The sequence below is a fragment of the Ceratotherium simum genome, chromosome 11, assembly GCF_057802395.1.
Source record: "Ceratotherium simum simum isolate JZ-2026a chromosome 11, ASM5780239v1, whole genome shotgun sequence".
Lineage (NCBI taxonomy): Eukaryota > Metazoa > Chordata > Mammalia > Perissodactyla > Rhinocerotidae > Ceratotherium > Ceratotherium simum.
In genome coordinates, this window is record NC_141910.1 from 36,859,739 (window position 1) to 36,887,553 (window position 27,815).

The following is a 27,815-nucleotide window of genomic DNA, read 5'->3' on the forward strand; positions in this document are numbered from 1 at the left end:
AGCGGGGAGGAAGGGGGCTCAGAACCCAGGGCACTGATCCAGAAGAGCGGGCCTGGGGAAGGCCAGCTGACACGGGGCCACTGAAGCACACGGGAAATCCAGAGGGCACAAAACAAGGATGGCTCAGCCCCTGGGGCGGCTGCAAAGGGGAGGTGGGGAGCCCTGGGGAGGGGGCCCTGAGCAGGGAGCATGGCCACCTGGGAGGTCCAGGAAAGACTTCCCAGAGGCCTTGTGATGGCAACTTGAAAGAAGATTCTGATGCCTTGGAGGGTGACCAGGAAATGAAGGGCATGAGCAGAGGGACAGCAAAGGCACAGGCACCAGTCTGAGCAGAAGACCCTCCATTTGCAGGGAGGGCGCTGGGGGTGGGGGGTGAGGCTGGGGGCCGTGCTGGGGGGCCACACTGAGGCTGGGCCCTGGCCGCTGTCTGAATTCTTTGTTAGCCGCTCTGCCTTCAGCAGCTTCAGAGGTAGGCGGAGGGCAGACCTGATGGAGTCACAGAGCCCTGCAAACCCGGGGCGCTGCCCTAGCCAGGCCCTCCCTGATCCCCAGACAAACCTGCCTTGAGGCCTGTGGGGGGGAAACATCTTCCCTTTTACCCTTCTAGGGCTGTGGCTGGTCTAAGAATTAAGTTGACATAAGACAAGAGAAAAAAACGTTTCCTAGGCACCAGAGCCCCACAAAGAGATGAGACTCAAAAGGCGGCCAGAGGACTGAGGCTTATATACCATCCTGAGCTAAGGAAAGGGAGGGGCCTGGGGCTTCCGGCGGGAGGAGGCAATTCATAGGAAGGTGAGAGGGGGAAATTCGAGGAAAACAAAGTTTGCCCTGCTGTGAAGATATGTCACTCAGGTGGAAAAAAGTTATTTCTGGCAGTGGCTCTCTTCTTAGTTCAGAGAGGGAGACACCCTTACAGATGGAGATTTCCTTTACAAATGCAAATTTCCCTTACAAAAGGGTAATTTCTACTCTGTTTTCAGAGCTTCTCCCGTTCTGCACTTTCTCAAAATAATCCTATGCCCAAGAGGCATATTTTGGGGTGGCCTATTCTGCTCCCCCTCAGGCACTGCATATCTACAAAATAAACTGAGGTTTTAAAAGACTTCGTTTATCTTGATGGAAAGAGGCGTTAAGTAATCAATTCCTTGGAGCCTTTAACTCCAGGCAAGGACCTGGCTTGCCCTGGCAAGATATTTTCTCCCCCTCTCAGAGGTGGCTGGGGACCGCAGTGCCTCTCCGGACAAAATAAAAAGGCAAATTAAAGAATTACAACCTTTAAAAATAAAAAAACTAAAAGAGAAAAGTCCAAGAACAACAGGAAGCTGAACAGGAAGTTCCCATAGAAGATGAAAATATTTGAGAGTCGTGTTGAGAGCAGAGGCTGAGGGCAGAGGGGACCTCAGGGATCCACAGTGGCCGTGGTGGTGGTCCGAGCTACACAACCCTCTCCTCTACCCCTTTCTTTCGCAGAATGCCCCTGGACCTACTGCCCAGGCCCTGCCCACTTCCAGGTGCTCCAGGCACACCTGTGCTTAAAAAGACACATGCACACACATATATGCACACACAGAACTTTTGCACATGCTTGCCCAGTTACACCGGTGCGTGCACATGTGCATAGGCTCACGCCAACTAATATGTGTGCATGGTGGACCAACATGCACACAAATGCAGAAGGCATTGCTGAGTGAGGGCAAACACTCGGCGCACTGTGTGTGCACAACTGTAAAGAAAGCGAAAGTGAGACTGTAGGCCCTTCCCCTCATTGGCTGTATTTGACCACCTCTTGATCGGGCAGCCAGGCCTCTGACGATGTTTGGCTGCTGTGAGGCTTCTCACAGGTGTGTCCCCAATCCCCACCCCCACCCTAACTCTATCTTTCGGGACCTGTAGTTCTCAAGCTTTTTGATCTCAGGACTTTTTATAGTTACAGCAAGTTAGAGACTTTGAGGAGAGGCATCCAGCTAAGCCACGCCCAGACTACTGACTTATTGTGAGATACTATGAAGTAATAACTGTTTATTGTTTTAAGCTGCTAAGTTTTGGGGTAATTTATTACACAGCATTAGATTACTAATACACCCCATGAAAGGATACTGGAGACCCCAGGAGTCCTCAGACCTCACTTTGAGAACTGCCACTCTAGACCCATCTATCTTCAGCTGCTCTAGTGGATTTTCCCAGTCAGTATCGGCTCTTCTTTCACTGTCCTGCTCTCAGCTGATAAGGGGAAGGGGGCTGGTAAAGGCAGTAGGCTCCGCACAGGTGACCGGTGACAGGTATGTGCAGTTGAGGTGCAGGGCATTGCCTCCGTGTGAAGTCACTACTCCCTGACTGTGGACTTTCAGGTCGTGTGCCGTTAAAAAGGGATTAACTTATTAATTAACGATGGCAGGGTAGAGTCTAGGTAGTGGTCTGTTCCCTCCACAGCCAATCCACACTCTACCCCCTCCATCCCGGTGCCCTGTGGGGAATCAAATTGTAACCTTGCAGCTCCTGTGCTGGGCCTTGGGTGGTCTTAATCGCAAATCATCCTATTTCCTCTACCTTTGGGGTCAACGCATTGACAGCCAGAATCCGACTTTGTCTTCCCATCAGTGAAAAGTCTTCTGTCTGAATTACCACATGTTCACACAGGCCCATATGTCTGCCTCCAGACTTCCTGAACGGCTGGTGTCACAGCCCTTTGTACAGATGGAAAAGCTGAGGCAGGAAGATGAATCAGTGGTATCCAGTCAGGACTCCACAGCCTGGTAGAACCAGGAAACCAATGTGCAAACGGAGGAGGGATTGAACCTTTATCTGCCATGCAGAAGTGAATGGGCCTGATCACTCATATCCTCCAGAGTTGGGCTTTCTTCCTCCCACGAGTAACACCAACCCTGACAATGATGCCTCACACCCTAGACCACTTAAGGCTTCCACCACTGGCATTTACCATTGAGGATCAGAACCTCAGAAACCGTCTGGGCTTATTGTTCCAGTGCAGAGGAATGCATGGAGGTGATGTGACCAATCTCAGGTCACCCAGCAAGTTAGAGACAGTGTTGGGGTTCAGACAATATTCTCACTCCCCTTCTCCCCCAACCCCACTCATAATCTGATTGGAGCTTCTTGTGTGGGGCTACCTCCTCCCTCAGGCTGTAGGGTCTGTGAGCGCTGAGCTGGGCTCACAGCACTTGATACTCCGTAGAAGCTCAATAAGTGACTGCGAATGAATGAGGAAGCTGGCAAGCATTTGAGTTTGGTCTGTGGCCAGTGTTAGGAAGCTAAACTGTGGTTAGTGTTGAAGGCTAGTTTCGACTAGGTCAAAGTTAGAGGGTCAGTCTGTAGCCAGGATGGGGAAGTCCACCATAGGAAGGGGCTAGGAAGTCAGGTTTTGTTGGAGGTCAGCCAATCTCTGATGGGGTTTAGAGGTCAATCTGGCTGGGATGAGAGGTCAGCCTCTGGCTGGAGTGAGGTCTCCATCCATGGCCAGTATTTGCACCTTGCAAAGCTAATTAGCAGCTTCATGCAGCATCCCTGGCATCCCAAGCCTTCTTGCCTAGTCCAGAATGTCCAGCATCCCGAGTAGGGGATAAAGAGGTCAGCTCTGGTTCCAGGAATAGAGAGGGCTCATGAATGGCACCAGGGATCACACTCTGGGGGCTGGGAGCCGGGATGACCTTGCTTCTGGGGCTGTCCTCAGCAGCTGGCCTGCGACACAGACCCTGCATGAAAGGCGTAGCAACTAAAAAGACTTCAGACCCTTGGAGGCATTTCCTGTTTTCCAGTGAACTGAAAAGTCAGCTTCCTGCTTAGAATAGTCCATAGGGATGGTTTCTTTTTTTGGTGGTGGGAGGGGTGTCTGAGGGTGGAGGATGCAGGCTTTGCTGGACTTGAGGATCAACCCTCAGGGCCCTGGTAGGAGGTGGCACAGGGAGAAGGATAGGAAAGGAGAGAGAGACCCCCAGAGGCCTTTGCCCTGTTTCCTGGCTGTGTCTTAGCATTCACATTCAAAGCCTTTAGAGAGAGCAACACAAGTCTAATTCCATCAAACAATTGTATTATTTCACATGGAGGTGAAATTTCTCTGGAAGGAGAAAGGAAAAAGCATGCAGGACCTGTGTTGGGACAGTGACCAGGAGCCTGATGGGAAGAGCGGGATCTTTGGCGCCAACTAGATGCCGATTCAAATTGCAGGCTTGCGTCCTGGATCTGCAGTCCTGCATCTGCCAGGGCTGGCTGTGTGGTTTGGACAATTTCCTGATCTCTTTGAGCCTCAGAGCCCTCATTTCTCAATGGGGGACCTAATTAACACCTCTGAGGTGGAATAGTGCCCAGCCCACAGCAGGTAGACACATCAGAGGCCAGGCTCCTTCCCTCCAAATAAGCCCGGAAGGGGAGGGCTCCTGGGCAAGGGAGCAGAGACACATCTGCTCCCACGGCAATCTAACCAGCTCCACTTCTGCCAAATAACCTCCTAGGGGCTGCTGCAGCAGCTGCTGCACCAGGCCCCTCCTGCTCCTCCTTCCCACCCTCTGAAGGCACATTCGAGTCTCCAACTCCCCACTACCCTCAGCTCTTGGCTCCTCCATTGCCTCCATGGGCGGTGATTTGGTGATTTGGTGATTTGGGAGGACAGACTTTCCTGCTTTGCCCCACCCACCTTGCCTTTGGCTGCATTTATCTTCACCAAGCTGGACTCTATCTGTTCCTATTCCCCTGCCAGGGATCACCCAGGAGCATCAACCCCACCCCAACATCCACACAAGATGCAGATTAAACACCCCCATGCACGGCTGGGATATGGACGGATTGGAAAGCAGAGCCATTTAAGGAAGGATATTAGCATGGACCATGATATTTTGTGTGTGTGTGTGAGGAAGATTAGCCCTGAGCTAACATCCATTGCCAATCCTCCTCTTTTTGCTGAGGAAGACTAGCCCTGGGCTAACATCCGTGCCCATCTTCCTCTACTTTATATATAGGACGCCTGCCACAGCATGGCTTGATAAGCAGTGTGTAGGTCCACGCCCAGGATCTGAACCTGTGAACCCGAGGCCACCGAAGCAGAGCATGCAAACTTAACCACTATGCCACAGGCCTGGCACCAGCACGGACCATGATTTTTAAGGAGCTATTGGCCGGGACAGGGCCCTCTGATCCCACTCTATGGTGAGGCAGAGCTCCAGAGAAGCTGGCCTTGGCTAAGTAGGAGGGCAGCAAGGGGGGACCATCCCACCCAGCCTTTGCTCTAATTTTATCTGCTATCTTTTGTGTTCACCACTCTCGCCTTTTAGTGAACAGTGCCCACTAGGATGGGCCCTCAGGAATGGACCCCCTTAGAGCAGCTGAAATCACTGGAGGCAGAGTCAGCTGGTTCAGGGACCATGCCAGGCCCACAGCTCACCTGGGTGGTACGCAGCCTCACACTGGCTGCTGCTGACTCCTCCCTCCTAGTCCTTCTCCTCCTTCAGGAGTCTCTCCTCCCGCTCTCCCTCCTGCTCTCTAAACTCAGACCTGGCCTGTGAGGTGGTGATGGAAGTGTCTTTGCCCAGAAACAGGGCCAGAACATATTTTATTTAAGCTTGATTCATAACCTAAAAATATTTATCTTTATAGTCTGGACCTCTATTTTTACTCTTACTTCAAATGCTAGGAGCAGCCTGGACCTTCCAACACTATATGTAATGCACTTAGTGGTCATATTTATTGTCTGTCAATACCCCACCCCCATGTAAGTTCTGTGAGGGTGAGGATTTTTGTCTATTTTGTTTACTGAGGTCTAGATGAACGGCTGGCAGGTGGTGAGAACTCTATGAACACTTGTTGAATACATTTGTGGAATAAATGAGTGAAGGATAGTTCTGTGTCATCTGCCCTGTGTGTAAATACTTTCTGTCCTGTGCAAACAGACCTGACTTGTCACTGAGTCTGAGAATTTGGGCAATTATTTTTCTTTTCTGTAGAATGGGCATAAGAATGCAACAGTTTCACGGAGTTGTAAGAACTAAATAAGTTACATAATTTCTGAGACTCACTTTCCTCATCTATAATATGGGGAAAACTGGAGTACACATCATGTGATTTTTGTGAGATTTAAATAGATTACCTATGTGAAGTGCTTAGCATAGTGTCTGGAACAAAGACGATAATAAATGTTAAACTTAAATGATTAATCACCTAAAGAAGAAAGCACGAATGGTGGGGTTCTGCAATTGAAGCCCAGCAAGGGGCCTTCTCAGAGCCTCTCAAAACAGCCAATGGGTGGGCACCTGCTCCAGCGTGCAGAAGGCCTGAGAAACGGTGAAGTTCGTAATTGTTTACAGGTCCTAGAACTGAAGCTAGCCTGATCTCAATCCTCAGGAGGCATCTAGCTGATCCCATGGGAGAGAGAAGGCAATGGAATAGGAACTCTCCCATCATCCGCAAAGCCAAGGGTGCCTTTATTGAAGGAGAGGGCTGGGCTCTCTCAGAGATTGTACCACCTGCAGAGACCATCAAACTACTGCAAAAGGTTCCGTGACCTTGACAATGTCATGTTGAGAAACGATGTTGAGGGCTGTCACAGCGCTGCCCTGGAACTCAAGCCCCCACCCTCTAGCCCTCCCATGTCACTTGCAGCTGAGTGGCCACCTAAAGGTCCTTCTCTGCTCTTTGCCTACTCCTCCTCCTTCAGTGCCCTCTCACCACTGCCTCCTCCAGGAAGCCTACATGGATAAAGCAAACCTAACCCCTATCTCTGAACTTCCCTGGCGTTGTCTGCAGGTCTTTCTTTGTCCCTCTTGTCTGTCTGATGCTGCTCTCCTGCATTGGGCCTGTCTCATCTCCTGCTGGTTGTAGGTTCGCTGAGGGCCAGGACCTTGTCTTGGCGGCTTGTGCTCCCTTCCTGCCCCAGAGAGGGTCCTTCACTGGTGCGGTGGGGTGTGTCAGGAGCCGCAGGAGTGCCAAGGGGCAGGACATCGGGAGGATGAGGGAAAACAAATCAGAGAGAGAAAAGAAAAGTGGCCCTTATTATATGAAGCCTCTCTTGCCCATGATGCAGGCTGCGCTCTGATCAAGAAGGGGCGCCTTAGGGAGGACAAGTAATAGCCACGGTACCAGATGCTGCGCTTCGGGAGCTTTTGTCTCATTGATGTTTCACAACAGGCCTTTGAGGCAGTAGGTCTCACTTCCATTTTACAAACGTGGAAGCAGGACTAGGAAGGCACAGCTACCTGGCCAAGGTGAAACAGCTGCAGCCCAGCCTTGCCTCTGCGGACTCCCTGAGACGATCGTGATGCACACCCCTGGGTTCACTGTGGCAGATCTCAGCAGCTGCCTAGGGGGAGGCTTAGCTGCCCCCTGACAACCTCGCAGACCACTTTCTGAGACATATACAGACATCTTATTAGCAAGTGGCACAGAAGAGTCTTGTGGCCATTCTGAAAGTTCCATGAAGTTCCAGCTGTCTGTCTGTTTGGGTGTTTCCAATAGTGCCTTGCAGGAGAGGTCCACTCAAGGCAAAGGCCACGCTGTTCCAGCCACAGGATCACGGTGTCTATGGGAGTTAGACAACCAAAACACTTCCAAGACGGCAGGGAGACAGGGCAGGGAGACCCAGCCTGGGTGCCGTCCCCAAGGGAGAAAGATAAAGGTCATCTAAGATTTTGGGTGTAATTTTTTATTGAAGTATAATACATATACAGAGATGTGCACAGATCATACGGGTCCAGCTCAATGATTTATCACAAAATGAACGTACCTCTTTGCAGCTCCCAGCTCAGAAAACTTACCCAGAGCCTCAGAAGCCCTTTCGTGCCCCTCCTAGTCTAGTCTCGATCTCTCCTCACAAGGGCGACCATGAGCCTGGTCTCGAGTAGCACAGATTGTCTGTTTGTGTACTTTACATAAATGGAATCAGCGTGTACTCCTCTGTGCCTGGCTTCTGAAACTCCACATTACATTGTGAGATCCATCTATGCTGTGTGTAGTTGTAAATCATCCATTCTCATGGCTGTCTAGCCATGAGACGCATAAATGGTCCACAATTCATGTACCCATTCTACAGTTGATAGACTGTTCTGTTGAGTCAAGGGTACGCGTACTTGGCTTCAGTAGATACTGCCAAAGTTTTTCAAAGTAGTTGTACCATTTTATACTCAAACTTGAAACACTTAAAGCTCCAATTGTTCCACATCCTTAGTAAAACTCGATATGGCTGTCTTTTTGATTTCGTCATTCTGGTGGGTGTGAAGTGGTATTGCAGTTTGATTTAAATTTGCACTTCCCTCATTACTAGGGAAGTTGAAGTCTCCCTACGTTCTTACATCCTGTTTTTTTTTTTTTTTTTGGTGAGGACATCAGCCCTGTGCTAACATACGCCAATCCTCCTCTTTTTTTGCCGAGGAACACGGCCCTGGGCTAACATCTGTGCCCATCCTCCTCCACTTTATATGGGACGCCGCCACAGCATGGCTTGCCAAAGCAGTGCGTCGGTGCGGTGCGCGCCCGGGATACGAACCAGCGAACCCCGGGGCCGCCGCAGCGGAGCGCGCGCACCCAACCGCTTGCGCCACGGGGCCGGCCCCCTGTTTTTGTTTTTTTTAATGTGTAGATTTGTCTTAAAATATCTTTGCCAATCTACTTATCTCAAATACCACTGTCACCTAACATCCTTTGTGCTAATTAACAAGTCACCATTTTCCTTGAGAAAATCCTTTTCTAGCATTCTTTATGCTAATAACAAAACCTCCAGGTGTTGATGGGAGATAAAAGAGGGCTGAAGCACTTGTAGGAGCCTTCTGAATAAACACTGTCCATTTATTCAGTCAGCTGTCCAAGCCTGGAGGGAGTACTCCTGAATAGGACAGCTGATCATCCTCCAAGTATAACTTAAAACACACCACAAAAGTAGTATCATTGTCTAGGCTAAAGTACTTCAAAGTAAAAAACAGACTTCATAATGTGGCTTCTAAGCCTTCTTTCCCTTCCATCTCTCTGCCCCTGTAAGCACTGACAACACAGGCTTTGTGGTCAGTAATTTTATTGCATGGAGATCTTCAGGCTGCGGGTAACCCAAGCACTGGACCGTACAAGGAAATAGAGAAGAGCAATCTTCTGATAGATTCCCTCTGCAAGAAATCTGTTAGACCTGCTGCTTCTCAGCTTGGGGCACAGCCACACCAACAGGCTTTCGTGAAGCAGCTCTGGAGCCATTGAATGCTTGCCAAAGACACGTGGCCATGGCTTCCTTGGAACAGACCTGCCAGTGCCTGGCTTTCTCTCCTGGAACGTGGTTGGGGTGGTGAGAGAGGTTCCAAACCAAGGACGCTGATCAGCAGTTGACTTTTCTTATAGTTTCAACGTGATTTGTGGAGCACATAGATTTGGAAGGATGAGTTCTCTCACCTCTAGGACTTTGGAGCTGTCTCTTCTGGGCCACTAGGCAAGGGCGGTGTAGATTGGTCCTATATCATTCAGTGAAATGCTTGGCGATGTCTTCTGACCTTCATGAAATAGCTCCTTTTAGTTTGGTTCTCCTGGTTTTTATTTAAACTCATAAGACAGACGTGCTGGTGGGAAGCTTGCTTCTCCTGGGCTGGTCACTTACCTAGAAACAGCTGCCTGAATCAGAGAGGAAAATATGTGATAAACACAACCTTCTTCTTTGGGTGGGTCTGTGGTCCATGCTTACGTCTCCAGGTAGGCAGGCGATGCTGCCGAAAGGGGGAAAACTGAGAGGAGAGTACTTTCAGGATGATATTCCAAAGCCATCTGAGGGCTAATGAAGCAGTGATTTTTGAGGGCTGAAAGGGTGACAAGTTGGCCATCCCCTCACCTTAGGATGACACATAGTAAAACTGCAATCATTTCCATAACTTTTAAGGAACAGGTAGTTTTGGCTAATTGAAATTTCTGATATAGTCGAGTGTACTTTTGAGTTTCAAACATTCTTGAAAAATCTGTGTTGGAGAAAGAAGAGGAAGAGCCTTGCAGAACCAGCACGACATGAGCGGGGTGGCAGGAAGGAGCCCCAGAGTGCAGGAGGAAACTGGAGAGCCCCAAAGTCACCATGATAGCCAGGAACATTGGCTGAGCAGGAGAGGAGGGCACAAGCTAAGCATGGAGCCCCACTGGCCAGTCTGAGCCCAGGCCTAGCCTGCAAGGGGCTCCCAGCCAAGCAGGAGTTTCTTGGACTCCAAGGCCTGAGTTCTGAGCAGCCAGTCAGAAACGGAGTTCTGAAGAGGCTTCAATGGGAGCCTCTCAAGGTTCTCAAGGCTCAAGGCCCGAGGAGATCCAGCATTTGCTTCTCTAGAAAGATAAAAACGAAGGTGCTGCCTGCTTTGTTTGCCTGTTTCCCAGTACTGCAAGGCAGCTCCATGACAAGACGGCTCAGATCCACATCCATCACTCAGACTCCCTTCATTCCTCTAGTTGGCAGTCCTTGAAGCCCAGAAGCCAGGCAGGGGTGGGCATGGGGAGTACGCAAATACAGCCATTTGCAGCCTTTTACATCTTGAAAGCACAAGTGGAAAGCTGAAACCAGGTCTAGGTTTCAAAATTTGGAATCTCTAAGGTACCAAAGGCAAAAAGCTGGGGCCAGCCCGGTGGCGCAAGCAGTTAAATTCACACGCTCCGCTGCAGCGGCCCCGGGTTCGTCGGTTCGGATCCCGGGCGCCCACCGACGCACCACTTGGCTAAGCCATGCTGTGGCGGCATCCCATAAAAAGTAGAGAAAGATGGGCACGGATGTTAGCCCAGGGCCAGTCTGCCTCAGCAAAAAAAGAGGAGGATTGGCAGATGTTAGCACAGAGCTGATCTCCTCACAAAAAAAAAAAGTCAAAAAGCTTCCGTTTTGCCATCACAAAGGAGATAAAAATGCTCATTGGGACTGAAAAATAAGATTTAATGTCATTATATTTATTAGGTTCTGAAACAATACACATTCACATCCTTTTGAATACAGTACATTTGGCACAATGTTTACAATGAAATAACACTAATGAATGGCAAGAGATTAAAATTACATCCAGAAAAGAAAAAAATGTACAAATAAAGCATCACAATACAAAAAAACCCTAAAATTGAATACATTTTATATTTAGCCAGAATTATTTTGCACATAATTTAAAAAGAGGTAATTTTTTTAGCCTTCTTTTTTTTTCTAAAGCAAGAATGCATTGTTTTTTCACCTTTGGAGGAAAAAATTATGTTTCCACTTCACAAAGTCCATAATGAGAGAACACAGGAGAACAGCTATCCTTCATATATTTTTTGGCATTTTTTTTGCACTCCTTTTTTCTTCCTTTAAAAAAAAAAAAGAGCTGGAAAGATAAGAAAGAATAGGCAGAAATGTAACAGTGTCCGCTTCCAAAATCTTGTGAAAACTAAAACGAAACAATGAATACTCAAGGAACACACAAGCTTTTTTCTATAGGCTACATGGGATTTGAATCTGCCTGTGTGAGAACTTGATCAGCTCCAGCCCCAAGCAGGAGGCCTCCCAGCCTACTTGGCTTTGGGCGCTGAAAGGGGGTGACTCTGGGCCAGGCAATCCGCTGACTGACCTCCTGGAGCCGCCGGGTGGAATGTATTATTATTTGACTTCCCAGCAAAAATGCCAGTTGTCCTGTAGGAAGGGCCCAACCCCCGCTGACATGGGAACACCACCAAGCCCTTGGACAAGGCCATTTGGCATTGCAGTTAGAGCTCGCCTGGTTGTTCAAAGTTCATCATGGTGAAGGAAGCAGAGGGAAACCAGAGAGCAGTAGTGATGCATGAGTATGATGGGCAGTATTGTCACGTCTTCCTAAAAAATGAGATGATGCCACCATGAAGATGTTTCTGTGCTTGTACTCAACTCCAGAAGATAGTCTCTCCCCAGTACGTCAAGTTACCGAAGATAAATTAAATTAATCTACTGTTCTTTGTCACTTCACTGGTATGCCAAACACGCAAATTGATAGAGCATAATATTTGAAATTATCATAAGAACAGATAATAATTACACCTGAGTTTTTAAAAAATAAAAACAAAAGAGAACTGAATGTCATCATTAGGAACAAAGGCTAGGACTAGCCAGATGCAAATGTGGACACCAACTCTCTCTGGGCTCAAACTAGTCACTGTCCAAGCTTTGAAACCACCATTGAAAACATTCCTTTCTCTTCCCCATCTCTATCAGGGCCTAATAGAGCACAGGAGAACTGTATGTGAGATTTAATATAGCTTAATATATGTTTACATCTTTTAAAATAAATCAAAATGAAATAAACAGTACAAAGGACCACCCTCCCCCCAAAAAAAGATAGAAAGAGACATACCTTATCTCTCGGTAACTTGAACCAATACACTTACAGAGTATTGCACCTGGACATTATTATAATTATTCTTTCATAGACTAAAGTTTTATAATATGCCTGAACATGCAGCAGTTGATACCTCTAAATTCAATGAATTAATTCCACAGGCCTTGCAGCAAACACTATATACAAAAATCTCAAATGTACAAAAGGCAAAAAGCTTCATTAGTGCCACTTTGCCACTCACAAGTATATATATTTAGGGGCAGCTGGGAAATCCACGTGCAACAGTTGGAATGGATTCCATTCCCTGCTAAATCAGTTCAGTAAAATAGATAGTCAAATGACCTCCAGGAAACATATACACAAAGCCACAGAAAACCCTTGGAAATTAAAGAATGTAACACTGTTAGCATATCTACAGGAGGTAACATCACACCCATTAAATAGTGTCCTCATGAGTTGCCATTGCATGTCACACAGAAACAAAACTCCGAGTACATCTTGCCACACTGTCAGTTTTCCAACTGAAGTTACTCTTCAGTCTCTTGATACCCTCTGCCTAACCCATGTTTAGCCTCATTCTGCTCATTCCAAAAGCAAATATTTCATATTTAACTTTACACCTTTAATGTTAAAAAACCACGACACAGTAGTACTACCATTTTGTAGAAGTGTGCAAAGATAACACACTGCTGCAGAAAATAAATAGAGTTTATGCTGGGAACTTAGGATGAAACTGGAAAGAGAATTTGGGGGCCAAGTTTTACTAGAACCCCAGGGTCTTGGCCATCAGTGCTGTGGCCTTCGTGTTCAGGCAGAACTTCAATAACGAGGAGCACTGCTTGTTTCCTTTCCTCTCAAATCCGATAGCTCCCATGTGCCACTAAATCATTAATAGCATAAACCTTGGACAATTGGTTTCTCATTGTATATTAGCCCTTTAATATTTACCTGTATTAATACTGGAATTTATTTCTTTTGGCCAATTATAAAGCAAATTTGATAATATATTTTTCAAATGTTATTAGAGTTCAAAACCAAATTTCTTTTTCTACAAAGAGTGTTTTCTTCCATGAGATACATGCTTACACAACTTTGGCATGCCCAAAAGCTAAAACCAAAGCAAGCAAGAATTAGCCATTCCAGAGCAAACCCAAACAGGCAGGCAACCTGTGCATCTCCCAGTCTCTCTCCTTCACGGGCACACCTCGAGGGTGCCCACCCTCATGCTGAGGAAGCCCCAGTCTCTTCTCCGGGGCAGAAGGGTAGAGGTGGCAGGCGGGGGGACTGGAGCGATGAGAAGCAAGAGCTGTCGGGACTCCATGTCTGATAGCAGAGCCAGAGTCGTCTCGTTTGCTTTTATTTTTTCCTTTGCAGTAAAAGAACTGAAGTTGCTTCACTGCCGGGAGCCCCCGAGGAGTGGAATCAGGCTTGCCAACAGACCAAATGCGGCAGTGTGTCCAGCTAACTGCTGACCCAATACGATTCTGCATTACTGGTGAGACAAGAACCAAGAGTGCCTTCTGGTCATCAGGTGGAAGGAGGGAGGAGGTGGCCTGGGGTAAGGGAATGCAATAAATAGAGAGTGAACGAGGGACTGGGGCTCCGGGGAGGAGAAGTAGTTCAAGACCATCTGAGCCTCCGGAAAATAGGAATCTTCTCGGCACCCCTTCTTGCAGCATCACCAAACTCCACCTGGAGCGGCTTCTTAGGGCATCAAGTCTTCACCAAAGTAGGAGAATCCTTTGAATTCCTCCTGGTTGATCTGCTTCACAATTGCTTCATCTACGAGTGTGAGTACTGGCTCTTCCCGGGTAAAGTCTTGGTCAAAGTTATTGACATCTCTTTTGGTTTTCTGTGAGAAGAAAAGAGAAAGCACTGACTCCAGGCTGACCTTCCTCCCCAGGGCCCCCCACAGGGAGTGGGTATCACGCTGACCAGCCTCTCGCCAAAGCGGGTCTCTAGCTACTGAGAGCAGACATAGAGCTGTTCCAATGCGGTAACGATGGATGGCCCCGGACCGGATGACAGAGGACTTGAAGAGGAAGGATGAGTCCAGGTGAGAAGGAAGAAGGGGTGAGAGGGTATGATGGAAAAGCAGGGAAGTGGGATTCCCGTAGACTGTGTGTGTGTGCACGCGTGTGCCCATGTGTTTGTGGATGTGTGTGCACGTGTGTATGTGTGTGTGTGTGGAGTGCGTGTGTGTGTGTATGTATGTGTGTATATGTGGTGTTTGTCTGGGAGAGTGGGATGCATAGCTCCCAACTCACGCTCCCCCTTCCAGCTTCTGCCCTAACCCTCTGGCTCCATCGAGACCTCCCTTCCTGTGACCCAGGGAACAAACTTGAATCCCCCTCCCACAAAGTCTTCAGTGGTTTTTCTTTCCTACAGGTAGACCCCTAAAACCTTGCCATGTCTGCTCCATATGACATCCTTCCTACAAGTAGGAGGATGGGTAGGGGGCAGGGCCATCTTCTGGGAAGCCTGCCTTGATCCCCACCTGTGCTCACCATCAACCCTATTTTGTGCTCCTATATTATTTCTATTAGTACACTCAACATACTGACTTGCAATGAATTGTTTATACTTTTGTCTCCACCAAGAGCTCCTTAAAGTCTTATTGAACTTTGGGTTCCCAGCAATAAGCATCTACTGAATGAACGAACATGTAAGAAAACCCATCCCTGACTCCCCACCTCAGAAGGACCCATACCCAGTTGGAGGTTCAAGTTCCCAAAATAGGGCTTATGGTTCATGGGGGCGTGGAGGGCAGCCATCTAACAAGTTCTGGTTTTGGAGAATATCAGGAAGCGTAAATAATGCTCTCTGCCATTAGCGGCTTCCAGGGGAGATGGGAGCCAGTATTCCTGTCTGGAACACACTGTAATGGTTAGAAAAACTTCCTTGGAGAAGTCGGGGCTTGGCTGAGACTTGAAGAATGAGTTATAATCGTGTTGGTAGAGATGGGAGGAAGGCAGCTTGGCAGGGAGAAAGATGGGACAGAGGCAACGGGGCAGGAACAGGAAAGATGTACACTCGGGACAAGGGGTTCCCCAGCTGCCTGGGGCAGAGTCCAGTGGGGGGACAGCAGGAGGTGAGGGTGCAGTCCCACTGCAGAGGCCTTCAGAACCAGGTGCCTCTACCCCACAGTGCACAGCACATGCTGGGAAGACTGAAGGAGCTTTGGCAATGCTTTTCAGACATGGATTAATTGGTGTTACCCAGGATTAGTGACCTGGATGATGGAATAAATCTTGCTGAAAGACTAGCATTATTATTTGTAGGAGGAATAATATTAATATATGCTATGTTCTGTGGAAACTAGCAACCTAAAAGATGTTAATAAGGAGTCTATATGAAAAAAGTGGTCTTGAGACAAAAGCTATATTTTGTACCCTGCTCTTGGAGACTTGTCAGGCACGTTGGCAAATTAAAAGCTCTGAGACATCCTAGAGTCAAGAAACCTGGTTCACTTTGTTAAGGCCAGCCTTCCTCAAACTTGACATCATTTTATTTTTTCTGAATAGTTTCTTAATCTCTCTCCTGGAGCAGAGTTCTGCAGAACATGGTTTGGGAAGTGCTATTTTACAGTTTACAAAGCATTTCACATTCATTTGCGTGTCTGATCATTAGAACAGGCAGGTATTTATTATCCCAATTTCATAGAAGAGGAAACTGGCTCCAAGAGGTTGCTGACTTGCCCAGAGTCACCCAACTAGTTAAGAGCAGAGCCAGAATCAAATCCAGGTCTTAGCATGAGGCCTTCCATGGTGGGGAATGTCTGGAGAGCCAGACACTGGAGAAGTGAGAAGACATAGCAAGGGCCAAATTCAACCAGGAGATGTTATAGGTCAAGCCATTAGTCTAAAAGAAAGCCAGAAAGGCTTGCCAGCAGGCAAGCATGGTAGGAGACGGCTGTGGGTTGGGGACAGAATGGTAATGTGGACTGGGTGAACTCGGCAAGGGACTCTGCTTTCAAATTGCCCCAGATTGCGATCAGAATCAGAAGGACAGCACGGAGCAGAGCTGAGTACTCTTTCCAATCTTTCAGCACTCATCAGTCCTGCTTGGTATCTTCTCTCTGGGCTTGAGCTGCATAGGTCAGTATGTCTCAGAGACCTTGGAAGGGAGACAGAAGGGGAACACAGAAAACCCAAGACTTGGAAACAGGACCTGCAGCTGAAGGATGTGCATGTTGCCCCTTGAGATGGGAAAACTGAGGAGTGGCTTAGTCATCTCTATCAGGAGGGCTGGCCCTGGGCAAGAGGACGATTTGTTCTCCGTCTCCAGTGTGTACAAAGCAAGAGGAAAAGGGGGGCCCTGCGTGGAGAGGGACTTCAGAGAGGAACAACAAAGTCCATCCCCACAGTGACGCATGCCGGACACGGGAGGGCTGGTGCCTGGGGAAAGGGTGTGGTGATGCCGCTTCTGAAGATCTCTATCGAAGGAGGGATGGGTTCACTTTGATTGAGGAGGGGTTACAGAGTATGGGCCTGTGGTACTTGGAGAAATGAGTCCAGAAGGAGAAGTAAGGTAGGGAGAAGGTGGCAGTGACTTGGGAAGCACTGAGTATCATCCCAGAAGGTGACCAAGGGGCAACTTCAGTGGAGGCAGAGGGGGAAAGGAGCCAGGGGATGGGAGGGGTGGGAGTTGGGTGAAGATGAGAGGCAAGAAATAGGGCAAGAGGGAAACTCAGTCTGTAACATCACCCCGTGTGGGCCATGCCCAGGACTCCTGTGTTTTCAGGGCAGTCCCACCTCTTTCCCAACTTCCTCTCACTGGCTACTAATGAGGGAGAGCATGTGTACAGAGAACCTCGGGAAATCTGTAGACGCTCTGGCATTGGCTCTCCCTGTCTACCCACCTGTTTGTGCTTCACCTTTCAGTCATTAGTGTCCATTAGTCATGGAAACTGATTTCATTTCCTGAGGTCAACTGGGGCATAGTGACGCAGCTAGATTCTACAGGATGTTCGAATGTCACAACTTGCTGATTGTGTACCTGGGAACCAGGCTCAGTCAACACAGCTGGGATGTCATTCCCAGAGGACCTCGAGGTCCATGGCCGGCTAGTTTGGGGAGCCATCCAGCTCAGCTCTGGGCTTTCCAGGAGTCCCAGAATCATGGGTGGCACTTAAGCAAGTGTGCTATTCTTCCAGAGCTCTACAGAAAGACATATTTGGCTCACCTACCCCCTTAGGCAACCTGGCCCAGGCCCTATTTTCCTTGGAGACACTTGAGGTGCATGTCAGTTACTCATTTCCAATTCAAATAACCAACATCCCCACTATGCACAATTCCTGACTATTAACCTCAGAGGCTTGGGAAGTTTTCCAAAGCAAATATCTCTGAAAACCCCATCCCCTATTAATGGCATATAGGCAGCATAGCATCCTCAAATTTGGAGGGGACTGGGGATTATATCCCTTACTCCCTGATTTTATTCTTTGAAAAGCTTCTGCCTCCCTCACAGAGCAGGCACAAGACTCAACTCCAAGCTTCTGATGGCAATCTCCCAGAGATGCTCCCTGTTTACCTGGATCTTCAGTCATCCCATATGCCTCCCCTAATGTCTAAATGCCAGACTCTTACCCCACACTGCACAGCCTGAGAGGTGACACCAGGACACGTGGGAGAACTTTCTAACTCTTCAGATCTTATCTCCTCCATGAAGCCCTTCCCACATCCTTTCCCCACACTTATGGGAGGCTGCATGGAGTAGGAGAAAGGGCACTGGCTGACCTCTCATCCTGGTACTGTCCCTTCCTGCTTATGACACTGTGTGAAGTCACTCTTTGAGCCTTGTTCTTTCCATCTATAAAATGGGGGTGGTAACAGGTGCCCTAAGGTTGCCTTGAGGACTAAATGAGATGCCAGATGTTAGGTGCCTCAGTGCAGATCCCGACACATCATGAGCATGCAATAAATGTGAGTTCCTCCCTGCCTCCGAGTCTTAGCACCTGTGTCCCACGGGCACGCATCATGCACAGCTTGGCTGTGTTACCCAACATACTCCATAAGATCTGCCCATCGATGACACGAGCTTCTTGAAGGCAGGGACTGCGTCTTAAGTTTCTCTGTGTGCCTCCAAATCCTGAACTAGTGCTGAGCCAGGGCCTGCCTGGACATCCTAGCGCTTCCTCCAGTGATTGAGATTCTTCTAATGGCGCCTCACTGCTCTTGGGATAAAGTCCCAGGATCTTACACTCACCCACTTCTAAGGCCCTTCAGGATCCTGTCCCTGCCTACCTGCCCAGCTTCATCTCCAGGGCCCTGCTCAGCCATGAAGTTCTCTGCACTTGCTGGCTTCCTCCTGCCTCCAAGCCTTTGCACAGCTAATCCTCCGCCTGGAACACCCTCTCCCCTCCTTGTCTTCCGCCCCATGTCCTCATCACTGAGCTGACTTCTCCTCACCTTTCCCATCTTGGCTTAGATGCTCTTCCTTCAGGAAGCCTTCCTTGTCCCTCCAAGCCTCTCACGGGTGCCCTATAATCTCCCCTAACTCTTATCACAGCACTCATTACACTGGATGTCCTCCTCCTTTCTACTAATCTGGGGCGGGGCCTGGGGTGAACTTGCCATTCCATCCCCTGCCTAGCACAAGGCCTGGCACAGACCGCGTGCTCAATAAATATCTGCTGAAACAATGAGGGAATGCACGCTCTTGCTGCCACTCTATCTAGAGCCAGGAAAGTGATCTGGGTTCAGGACCAGTGGCAGCTGTCGTGCCAGAGCAGGTTTTTCTTTTGGGGAAGCATAGGTGGAGTGGGGAGAAGGTCTGACTCATGAAGGACCTGAAGCGGGGAAGCCCAGACCATTGCCCCCTGCAGGGCCTGAGAGACAGGTGGGCTTAGGCCTGCTGAATGGCCAGCAGCGGTCAGCTTGGGGCACTAGGGTTCCCTGATTGCTGGTACAAGATAGAAACAGGTTCCACCAGGGTTTAGGAAAATTCCATCAAGACAGATGGACTAAGGGAAGTTAGGGACTTGGTGGGTCTGTCCCTGCCCCATGTGGTTGGTATTAGGGGAAAACATTCCTATTCCCTTTGGCACACCTCCTGAAACAAGTTAGCTCTTGGATTTGAGAGGTGGGGCTGACCTTGAGGGAAGGGCACATTTCTGGTGTCTGTAGCGGGGAAGTGAGGTAAAATTTACAGAAATAGAGTTACAGGTCACTCCAGATCCTTCTGAGAAGCAAAGCCACTGGGCCTGTCTTATAAATCACCCTGAGGCCACTGAGGGCTAGGGGCTCAGCCAGCTGTGGTAGTGTTTGGACCCCAGCGCTGACATGGGTAGGCGCCAGGAACACTTGCTTCCTGTCTGGCTGGCACAATTTTTTCATAGCCCCCACTGTCTTGAAGTCAGCCTTATCTGACTTTATCAGCTTTATCTGAAGTTTATCAGCAGCTTTCAGAGGAGCCAGCAATTTCTGCTTCTGTCTTCATCTGATTACCAGGAGATCAACAGATGACTTTGCTCTAAAGTACCCAGGAAACTCCCCGATCTTACAGGCTGGGGCACGGGGTTGGCTTTCATATGGCCACCTTGCTGGTTCCTGTCCACCTCTTCACCTCTGCCTGGTGTGACAGAAAGAGCATAGGTAGCAGAATGACTGTAAGCCAGGGGTCCCTTGCCCCATGTGTGCGACCAGAACTGGGCAGACATGCTGTTTCCACGTCGTCTCCACGACGCTGGCTTTCCTCCAAGTCCCACATCAGGTTCCAGCTCCCTCTCAAGTCTTCCCTGACACCAGCCTCACCCCATCTCACCCTCCTCCCAGTCCCCATGGCACTTCCTGGATCACACATTTGGTCCCTTCTCCTAATATTTTATGTGTGTCCTGTTCTCCTCTCATATCCCGCAAGGTACCTAATGCAAAGCAGGGCACACAGCAGACACTTACTACTCATTTGCTTAAAATAATTTTATTCATTGTAACAGTCAAACCCAAAATTCCTCCTAGCTCTGAAATGTCAATATTCTTATCTAAGCTCTACTTTCCTCTTTTAAATAGTCTAAAAGAAAAAGCAGGAATTTAAATAATTAGAATGCTTGCTCAGCACCAACTAACTGGATCTTTACATACACACATATATTCATTATACCCAAACATCCTAATTAAGAGAGTATATGTGTATATGTTTCTATACACATGCTGACATGTGAAGTCAAATGAAATAAGGAACGTATAACTGCATGTTGTCTCGCCTGGCAAAATAATGAAGGTTGGAACAGAATTTCAAGTTTACTATCATTTACCTAGAAATCTCTCTAGACATATTCCTCCATCCCTTTTCCCCCTTTTTAATTTTGTTACCCAGGAATTGGTCATACTTTTGGATTTTCCTTATAAAAACAGAGCAAAATGTACGGAGTTCATCTGGCACTGGGCTGCCCACGGAACCTGTCTTGCTATGATGGTTCCCTACCATTTCTTTTATCCATCTCCTTCTTAGAATGTGGTGGCCAGAGCTGACCTCTTGATTCCTGACTGGGGGGTCTGAGCAATGCCAAGTGCACTAGCATGACCCTCTACTTGGTGGCAACTCTCAAATGAAACCAGTGTCTAAGACAGCATCAATGTTTTACCATTTCTTAAGCAGCTGTGATAAAACATTGACGCTCTTAGTTTTATCAATCCAGTTTAACCCTGTTATGGGTTGAATTGTATCTCCCAAAAAAGATATGTTGAAATTCTAACCCCAAGTACCTCAGAATGTGACTTTATTTGGAAATAAGGTCTTTGAGGATGTAAGCAAGTTAAGATGAGGTCATTAGTGTGGGCCGTAATCCAATATGACTGGTGACCTTATAAGAAGGGGAACTTTGGACACAGAGACAGACGCACAGAGGAAAGGCCATGTGAAGAGACACAGGGAGAACACCACGTGGGGGTGGGGTGACGCTGCCACAGGCAAGGAACATCTGGGGCTACCAGAAGCTGTAAGAGGCAAGGAAGGCTTCTTCCCCTACAGGTTTCGGAGGGAGCATGGCCCTGCTGACATCTTGATCAAAGACTTCTAGTCTCCAGATCTGTGAGACAATAAATTTTTGTTGTGCTAAGCCATCTAGTTTGGGGTACTTTGTTATGGTAGTCCTAGGAAACCAATACACACCCCAATCGTATTTTCTGAAATTGATTTTTCGAATCCAAATGTAATCCTTTATATTTAACCTTGATTTCTTCTTATTTTGGTACATATTTCTAGCCTGTTGAGATCACCATAAATAATGATTCTGTAATTTACCTCTCTGAATCTCAGTTTACTTACCCAGAAAGTAGCAATAATGTATATACCTAGTTTGCGGAGGGTTATATGAAAGCATACAAGTAAAGCTCATGTAAACTCTAAAGTACTATGGGAATGTCAGGTTAATTCTGTCATCCATCTTATTTGCCATATCTTTCAGCTTTCTGTCATCCTAAAATTTGATTGGCATGTCTCCTATCTCTCTAACAAGATGCATATAGAAATATCGAGTAAGGCAGGATCAGGTCCAGAGCCCTGTGACCTGCCCTCTGCAAACAGCCCTCTTGCAAAGCTCACACCCAGTCCTACCAGCGCACTTGGGGGTGTGGTTGTTAGATCCATTGTGAATCCACCAGCCACAGTCCCTTTCTTCATCTTGTTCAGAGGATGGTATCAGAGACTTTCAATTGCTTTGCTGGAATAAAGATACACAATGCCTGGAGCATTTCTTTGGTCTCTTGGTCTCTAAACGAAGTTAATTGGCTCTAAGTGATTACTGATTTCCCCTTAAGTGTCCACAAAGTATCTTCTCACAAAAATTTCTAGAAACTTGCTTTACTAGCATCCATCTCAAAGTATCCTAAATCCTCATTTTCCCTGTTCTTGAATACTTGGAGACTGTTTGCCCATCTCCCATCATTTGGTATCACTGTTCTAGTCCATCAAATCCAAATGACCAAATAGTGGGCATGGTAGATTCTTCATGAATCTAAGATTCATGTAAGATGTAATTCACCTGGGCCTGGAGCAGTGGCTTCTCACAGGAATCAACAGGGAACTTTAAATAATAGTGATGCTGGTCCCACCCCAGAGATTCAGTGTAATTGCTCTGGGATCTGGCCTGGGCATGGGAGTGTTATAGCTCCCAGGTGAGCTTGATTAAATGTAATTCATTAATTTGGCTCTCTTGGGTTTCACTTCCCTCAGTGGTTTTTGCCCTAATTGTTGTACTTTGAAGATATTTCTCTTTGGGGAAAAGTTAGAGGCAAAATAACAGCCTTGCTTTTGGTCATCGCTTGCACGGTGGTTCTGCATCCTGCCTGTGCATCAAAAGCAAACAAGCAGCTATGTGGACACTTGGGCCTCATCACAGACCTCATGGACTGGAACCTCCAGGAGTGGGGCCCAGGCCTCTGCATTTTTTCAAAGCTCCATGAGTGATTCTGATGTGCAGCCTGGTGGAGTCCCTCTTGCAAAGGAGCAGTGAGTCTCTTTCCTCCTTCTTTGTCTTAGTGGTTTCAAAAGGCTCTTTTGTTGTCTAAAAGCCTATTTAGGGGCCTAAGGTTGTTCTGGATTTAGCTTCCTCTCAAGTTCACGCTCTATACTGGCATCCTTCTCAGTTTCATGTCCTTTTGTACTTATTTGATATTGGCCTTTATAAAATTGGGACATCCGAGAGCTCACTGGTGAACCACACTGGCTTCTTCAGATGCCACCCTCTGAGAGGCAGTGTAGCTTAGCGGTTTAGCATGCATGCTCTGCAGCCAGACTGCCTGGATTCCATTCCTAGTTCTCCCAAACTCTGTGGCCTTGAGCAAATTATATAGTCACTCTCTATATAGCCTCAGTTTTCTCATCCATAAAATGGAGATATTAGTAGTCCTCTCCATAATTTGTTATAAGGATTAAATTAAATAAGACACATAAGAGGTGGGAACTGTACATGGCATAGAGTCAATGTGAATTATTAGCATTGCTTCTCCATCAATATTTATCACAACTGTATGATTAGAACAAACAGCACTGTCTTTGGGATGATCCTTGGGTGAAATTTCTTCTTGACCTTGGTTCATAGAATCATCATTGTCTCACCGGGGAACCCGTGTGCCTTCAGCTCCCACACACTCCAGAATCTAGAACTAGCCCATCTTCACTCAAAAGCTAAGAGCCAAATGTGTGACACACTAAAAGAACCTTCCTGATTCTTTTATGCTTTCCTACTCTTGTTTCCTTTCCTCCTTTTCACTGACATTACATTTATAATATGTACTTTATACATCCTGACGAGCCATCTTTAAACTTTCTGGAATAAAGCAAGATAGGAAAAACAAAAAAGAAGAAAGAAAGAGGACAATTTGACTTTTAGCACTGCTGGCTGTGACACCATATCTGTTTTTCTCTGCAATGAGTGGGGTTTGTGTGTGTGAACAAAGTCACAAAGTTCAGGGGGTGCCTGGAGGCCACAGCGGGCCGTGGAGATGGGGGCAAAGAGGCATCACGTGCCTTACTGCTTGATGTTCTCTTCAGGAACCCAGGGTTCCCAGGTCTTCTGAATTTCCAAGAGATGCTCCAGATACATTTTCATGTTATATCTCCTAATCTTTCAATGTTGCCAACTAATTCAACATTTAAAAAAAAAATGGGAGTCTCGCCGAATAGGTCGCACGATCTTCCAATTTGTAACCTCTACTCTATTTAGTCAAGTTGCCGCCATCTTTTAGGGGAGAAGAAAGTGAAGAGCCATTTGCTTTTTAAGCACGAATGATTAGCTTTATGGCATTTAAAAATGGAAAGCCACTTGGGTCCCGGCCATTCTCTGGTCCAAAGGAGTGGGTCATGGCAGCGTGGTGGCCTCTGTCACTGGTATACAGAGATGAGGAGCCACCCAAGCTTCAGGTGGTGGCCTCAAATGCCCCCTCCACTATAATCCAGTCTGCCACCTCCTGTCTAAACCACTTCTGAGGGAAAGTTGCTTCACTCCTGAGGCAGTCTGTATACATATTTTTAAAACTGGACCAAGTCCCCCAGACTACCAGGCATTCTGGACAAACAACCACAGCCGAATTCTGTCAAATCAGCTGTTTGATGGAATTCTACTTTCTCCTTGTCCCCTTGTTATTGTTTGTTGGACTATAAAAATTTATATATTTTTACAAATTCCATTTGAAGAGTTACTTTGGAAACTCCTATTAGCCAACACCCACCTCCTCCCCCACACCCAGCAAATATTTCAGTGTTCAAATGAGTTCAGCCAGCTACAATTTGTCTATGAATTGGCTGGGGTCTATGGACTCAGCTCTCTGGGATCTCCATTACAGGGGAGGGCGGGTATCCCGATTATAAAGAAGTTGCTACCAAACTTCGAACACTTGTCACGATTCTTTTTAAACAAAACTTTAGGGCAGCCATGTGAAGGTTGGGAAGGTTGGAAGGAAGCGCCAGTTTAGAAACCTAGAAAGAAAGGAGGGCCCAAGACATAACTCCCTGGTATCCCCTGTTCCCACAGAAGCAGGGAACAGGGTCCTCATCTGCCCTTGGTAAAGTGGGGAGCTTTTCAAGGTGATTTTGAAAGTGCTTGATTTTCAAGTTGCTTCTATCTCTAAATTCTGTGGCTCAATCATTTTAAGAAAAAGTAAAGTATTTGAAACAAGCCTTCTTAACATGGGTTCCCACTGCTAGAGCAGGGGTGGCAAATTGTACTGTGAAGGGCCAGATAGTATGTATTTTAGGCTTTGTGGGCCATTGGTCTCCGTCACAACCTCTCCACTCTGCTGTCGTGGCACAAAGCAGCTGTGGACAAGAAGTACATGAATGAGCATGGCGGCGTTACAGTGAAACTTTATTTATGGACACTGACATTCGAACTTCATACAGTGCTCATGTGTCATGAAACATTCTCCTTCAACCATTTAAGAAAAACGTAAAAACCATTCTTACTTCGAGGGCTGCACAAAAAGAAGCAATGGGCTGGATTTGGCCAGAGGGCCAGAGTTTGCCAACCCTGCACGAGTTAGGGGGGTGTCAAGGCTTCCACGAACCTCGTAATGTATAGTCCAGCATGGTGTGTGTATGCACACATTTGGATTTTCCTGGAGAGAGTTCACTGAGTCAGAGTTTCCAAGAGGTGGTGACTTCACTGCTAAGTTAAGAACCGCAGATTTAAGTTTCCCCTCATACAAAGCCTGAATTTCTCAGCGTACAGTAACTCTCTCTGAGGAACCCACATGGAGCAGAAAGCCCCGAGGAACATTCTCAGGACCGGAAATGGCCCCTTTGGCCTAAGTTCCTCAGACCGTGGGGGTCCCCAGCACAGGGTGTTCCCTCTAGCCTGTTCAGTGCTCGGCGGGAAGGCTGGAAGTGTCCCTTACAAAAATGGGTGGGAAAAGTCTCCTGGACACAGACTGTATACCTAAGGCTTTTCCCAGGGGGGACTTTTGAGACTAGCTGAAACCATCTGTCTCAAAGCTTTAGCTCCACAGACACAGCATGTCATCATTCCTTTTAGGGAAGGAGGCATTTCTGGACAGCTCTGAAGGGCGGCACTTACACTCGCTTCCTCAAACCCACCCCGCACACCACCCTCCCTAGCCTGCCCAGGTCCACACGTATGCACACCTTGGGCTGTGACTATTTGACTCTAAAATTTGGTAACAAAAGGATAAAGCATGCGTGCCAAGAGTCATTTTGGGCCATGTGATTATGGACGAGTCCTCACTGTCTGTACAGAGCACGCTGGCCCTTGATGATATCCAGTTTGGAATTTATAAACAGCCTCGAGGTGTCTCTAAGTGCCCCATGATCTTGGCTCTCCCGTGAGGCAGGCAGTGTCTCTGGGTGAGTAGGGCCTGCTCCATCTTTCATCACCAGCAGTGCTCAGCTCACAATCTGGGCCTTCCCAGCTCCTGGTTAATTAAATGGACCATGCTGAGTCCCAGAGAATGGCAGAGAGCAGTAGCTTTTCTCATGCAGGTGGACCCATCATCCTCCAAGACCAGAGATGAGAGTAAAGGAGGGCTCATTTCCCTCTCAAATGCTGCAAAGGAGCTCTGAAACCATTCCAAGGCCACAAGGCCTCCATTCTGCCACTAAAGAAAAGGGCCTGTCGCTGCCGTGTGGGAAAGGAATACCCCTTCCTGGGGAACCATCCCCAAACCACGTGGGTCCCTCTCATACACCTCGATCGCCCTGAGCCTCCCTTTCCTGGCACTCCTTGTAACTGGGGCTGAATAATGACTTATTTGGTAACTGTCTTCTCCACTAGGCTGGAAGCTCCACTTGGGTGTCTGTCTTGTATTTCTAGCACCGACACGGAGCTTGGCACAGCCTCAGTTTCATCATGTGAAACACATAAGAGAGCTCACGGACGGAGACCTTTCCAGGTTCTGGGCACTGCCCTAAGGGCTGTCAGCCTGACTCATTTAACCTCACAGCCACCCTACAGAGCGGCGAGCGCTGTGCAACCCTATTGCAGAGAGGAAGCAACAGCTTGCCCGAGGTGCGCCAGGGAGAGGTGGAGCCAGGACTGAATTCAGCCTGTTCTGACCCCAGGCCAGTGTCCCTGGCGTGTGCCGTCCTGCCTCCCACGGAGAGGCGTCAATGAGGTCACATGCAAAGGGCTGAAGCACTGAGCCCAGCACAGGCCGCCAGTTCCCACCAATAGTGTTGTTGCTGTGTTACAGACAAACAAAAACCTGCATTCCACCCTGCACCCCTCACAGTGCATGACGCCCCCACCCCCACTACGCCTTTCGGGATCACTTCTTAGACATCAGGGGTGAAGAGGGGCACAGCCTTCGAAATGTTTTATTATGACCCCCAACAATAAGAAATACATTTTATATATGACCTAGTGCACAGCACTTCATTCCGCCGCCCCATGAAGATTCAGCAAGCTGTCCTTCACTACACATGATGCATTCTGTGTTCTAGTCTAATATTCTACTTTGTTCTACCCCACCCTTCCTATCCTACCCTTCAATAAAATTTTTTTCTGCACCTGACCCACTAAATTGATTTTACAACCCACTGCTGGGTAGATCCCGGAATAGTGTAAAGGGGCACTCCGTAGGAGTGCCTGGGACTGAAAATATGTAGGCAACACCGTGCGGATATCCAGGAATATGAAGCTGAGGAGGAGACAGCGCCCTGTCCTGCCTGCCGCGGCTTGCCCGAGGCCGGAGCCCCATCAGCCAGGCTCCGCAGCGAGCTGGCCCCACGCAGCAGGACGTGCAGCAGCAGGACCTGTGCTGGGATGGACCAGGCGCCTGCTCTCCAGCCGAAAGCGGGCAGGCACACAGCAGCAAACCTGGCCCCACTCTTCTAATCGTCGGGCCCTTTCTCATTTCTCATTCACTTTTCAAGGCAGTGTCGTTATTGACAGCTGTTGGGGTTTAGCTATTCCAGGGATATTTGTGGTACCCAAAGAAGAAACGTTCCAATCTGGTCCTGGCCAAAGCCCTGTTCCTCCACTCACCAACATTTTCCCCCCTTACTTACGAAAATGTTCTAGATAGAGATCAGTTCTCTTCGCCCAGTATTTATTATTGCTCTGCCTGCTGGCTTTGTAAACACTCTAAA

At 47.9% G+C, this 27,815-nt stretch overlaps 1 protein-coding gene across 2 annotated transcripts in view; it reads right to left on the minus strand.

Moving 5' to 3' along the window:
- Positions 1-10,863: 10,863 nt before the first annotated feature.
- PRKCE (protein kinase C epsilon) overlaps positions 10,864-27,815 on the minus strand; it is a 488,848-nt gene continuing 471,896 nt past the window's right edge. For both annotated transcript variants that reach the window (XM_087436820.1, XM_004436690.3), the window contains one exon: positions 10,864-14,124. In XM_087436820.1, coding sequence (XP_087292946.1) covers positions 13,978-14,124 — 147 coding nt within the window. In that variant the 3' untranslated portion in view covers positions 10,864-13,977. The remainder of the gene's footprint in view (positions 14,125-27,815) is intronic.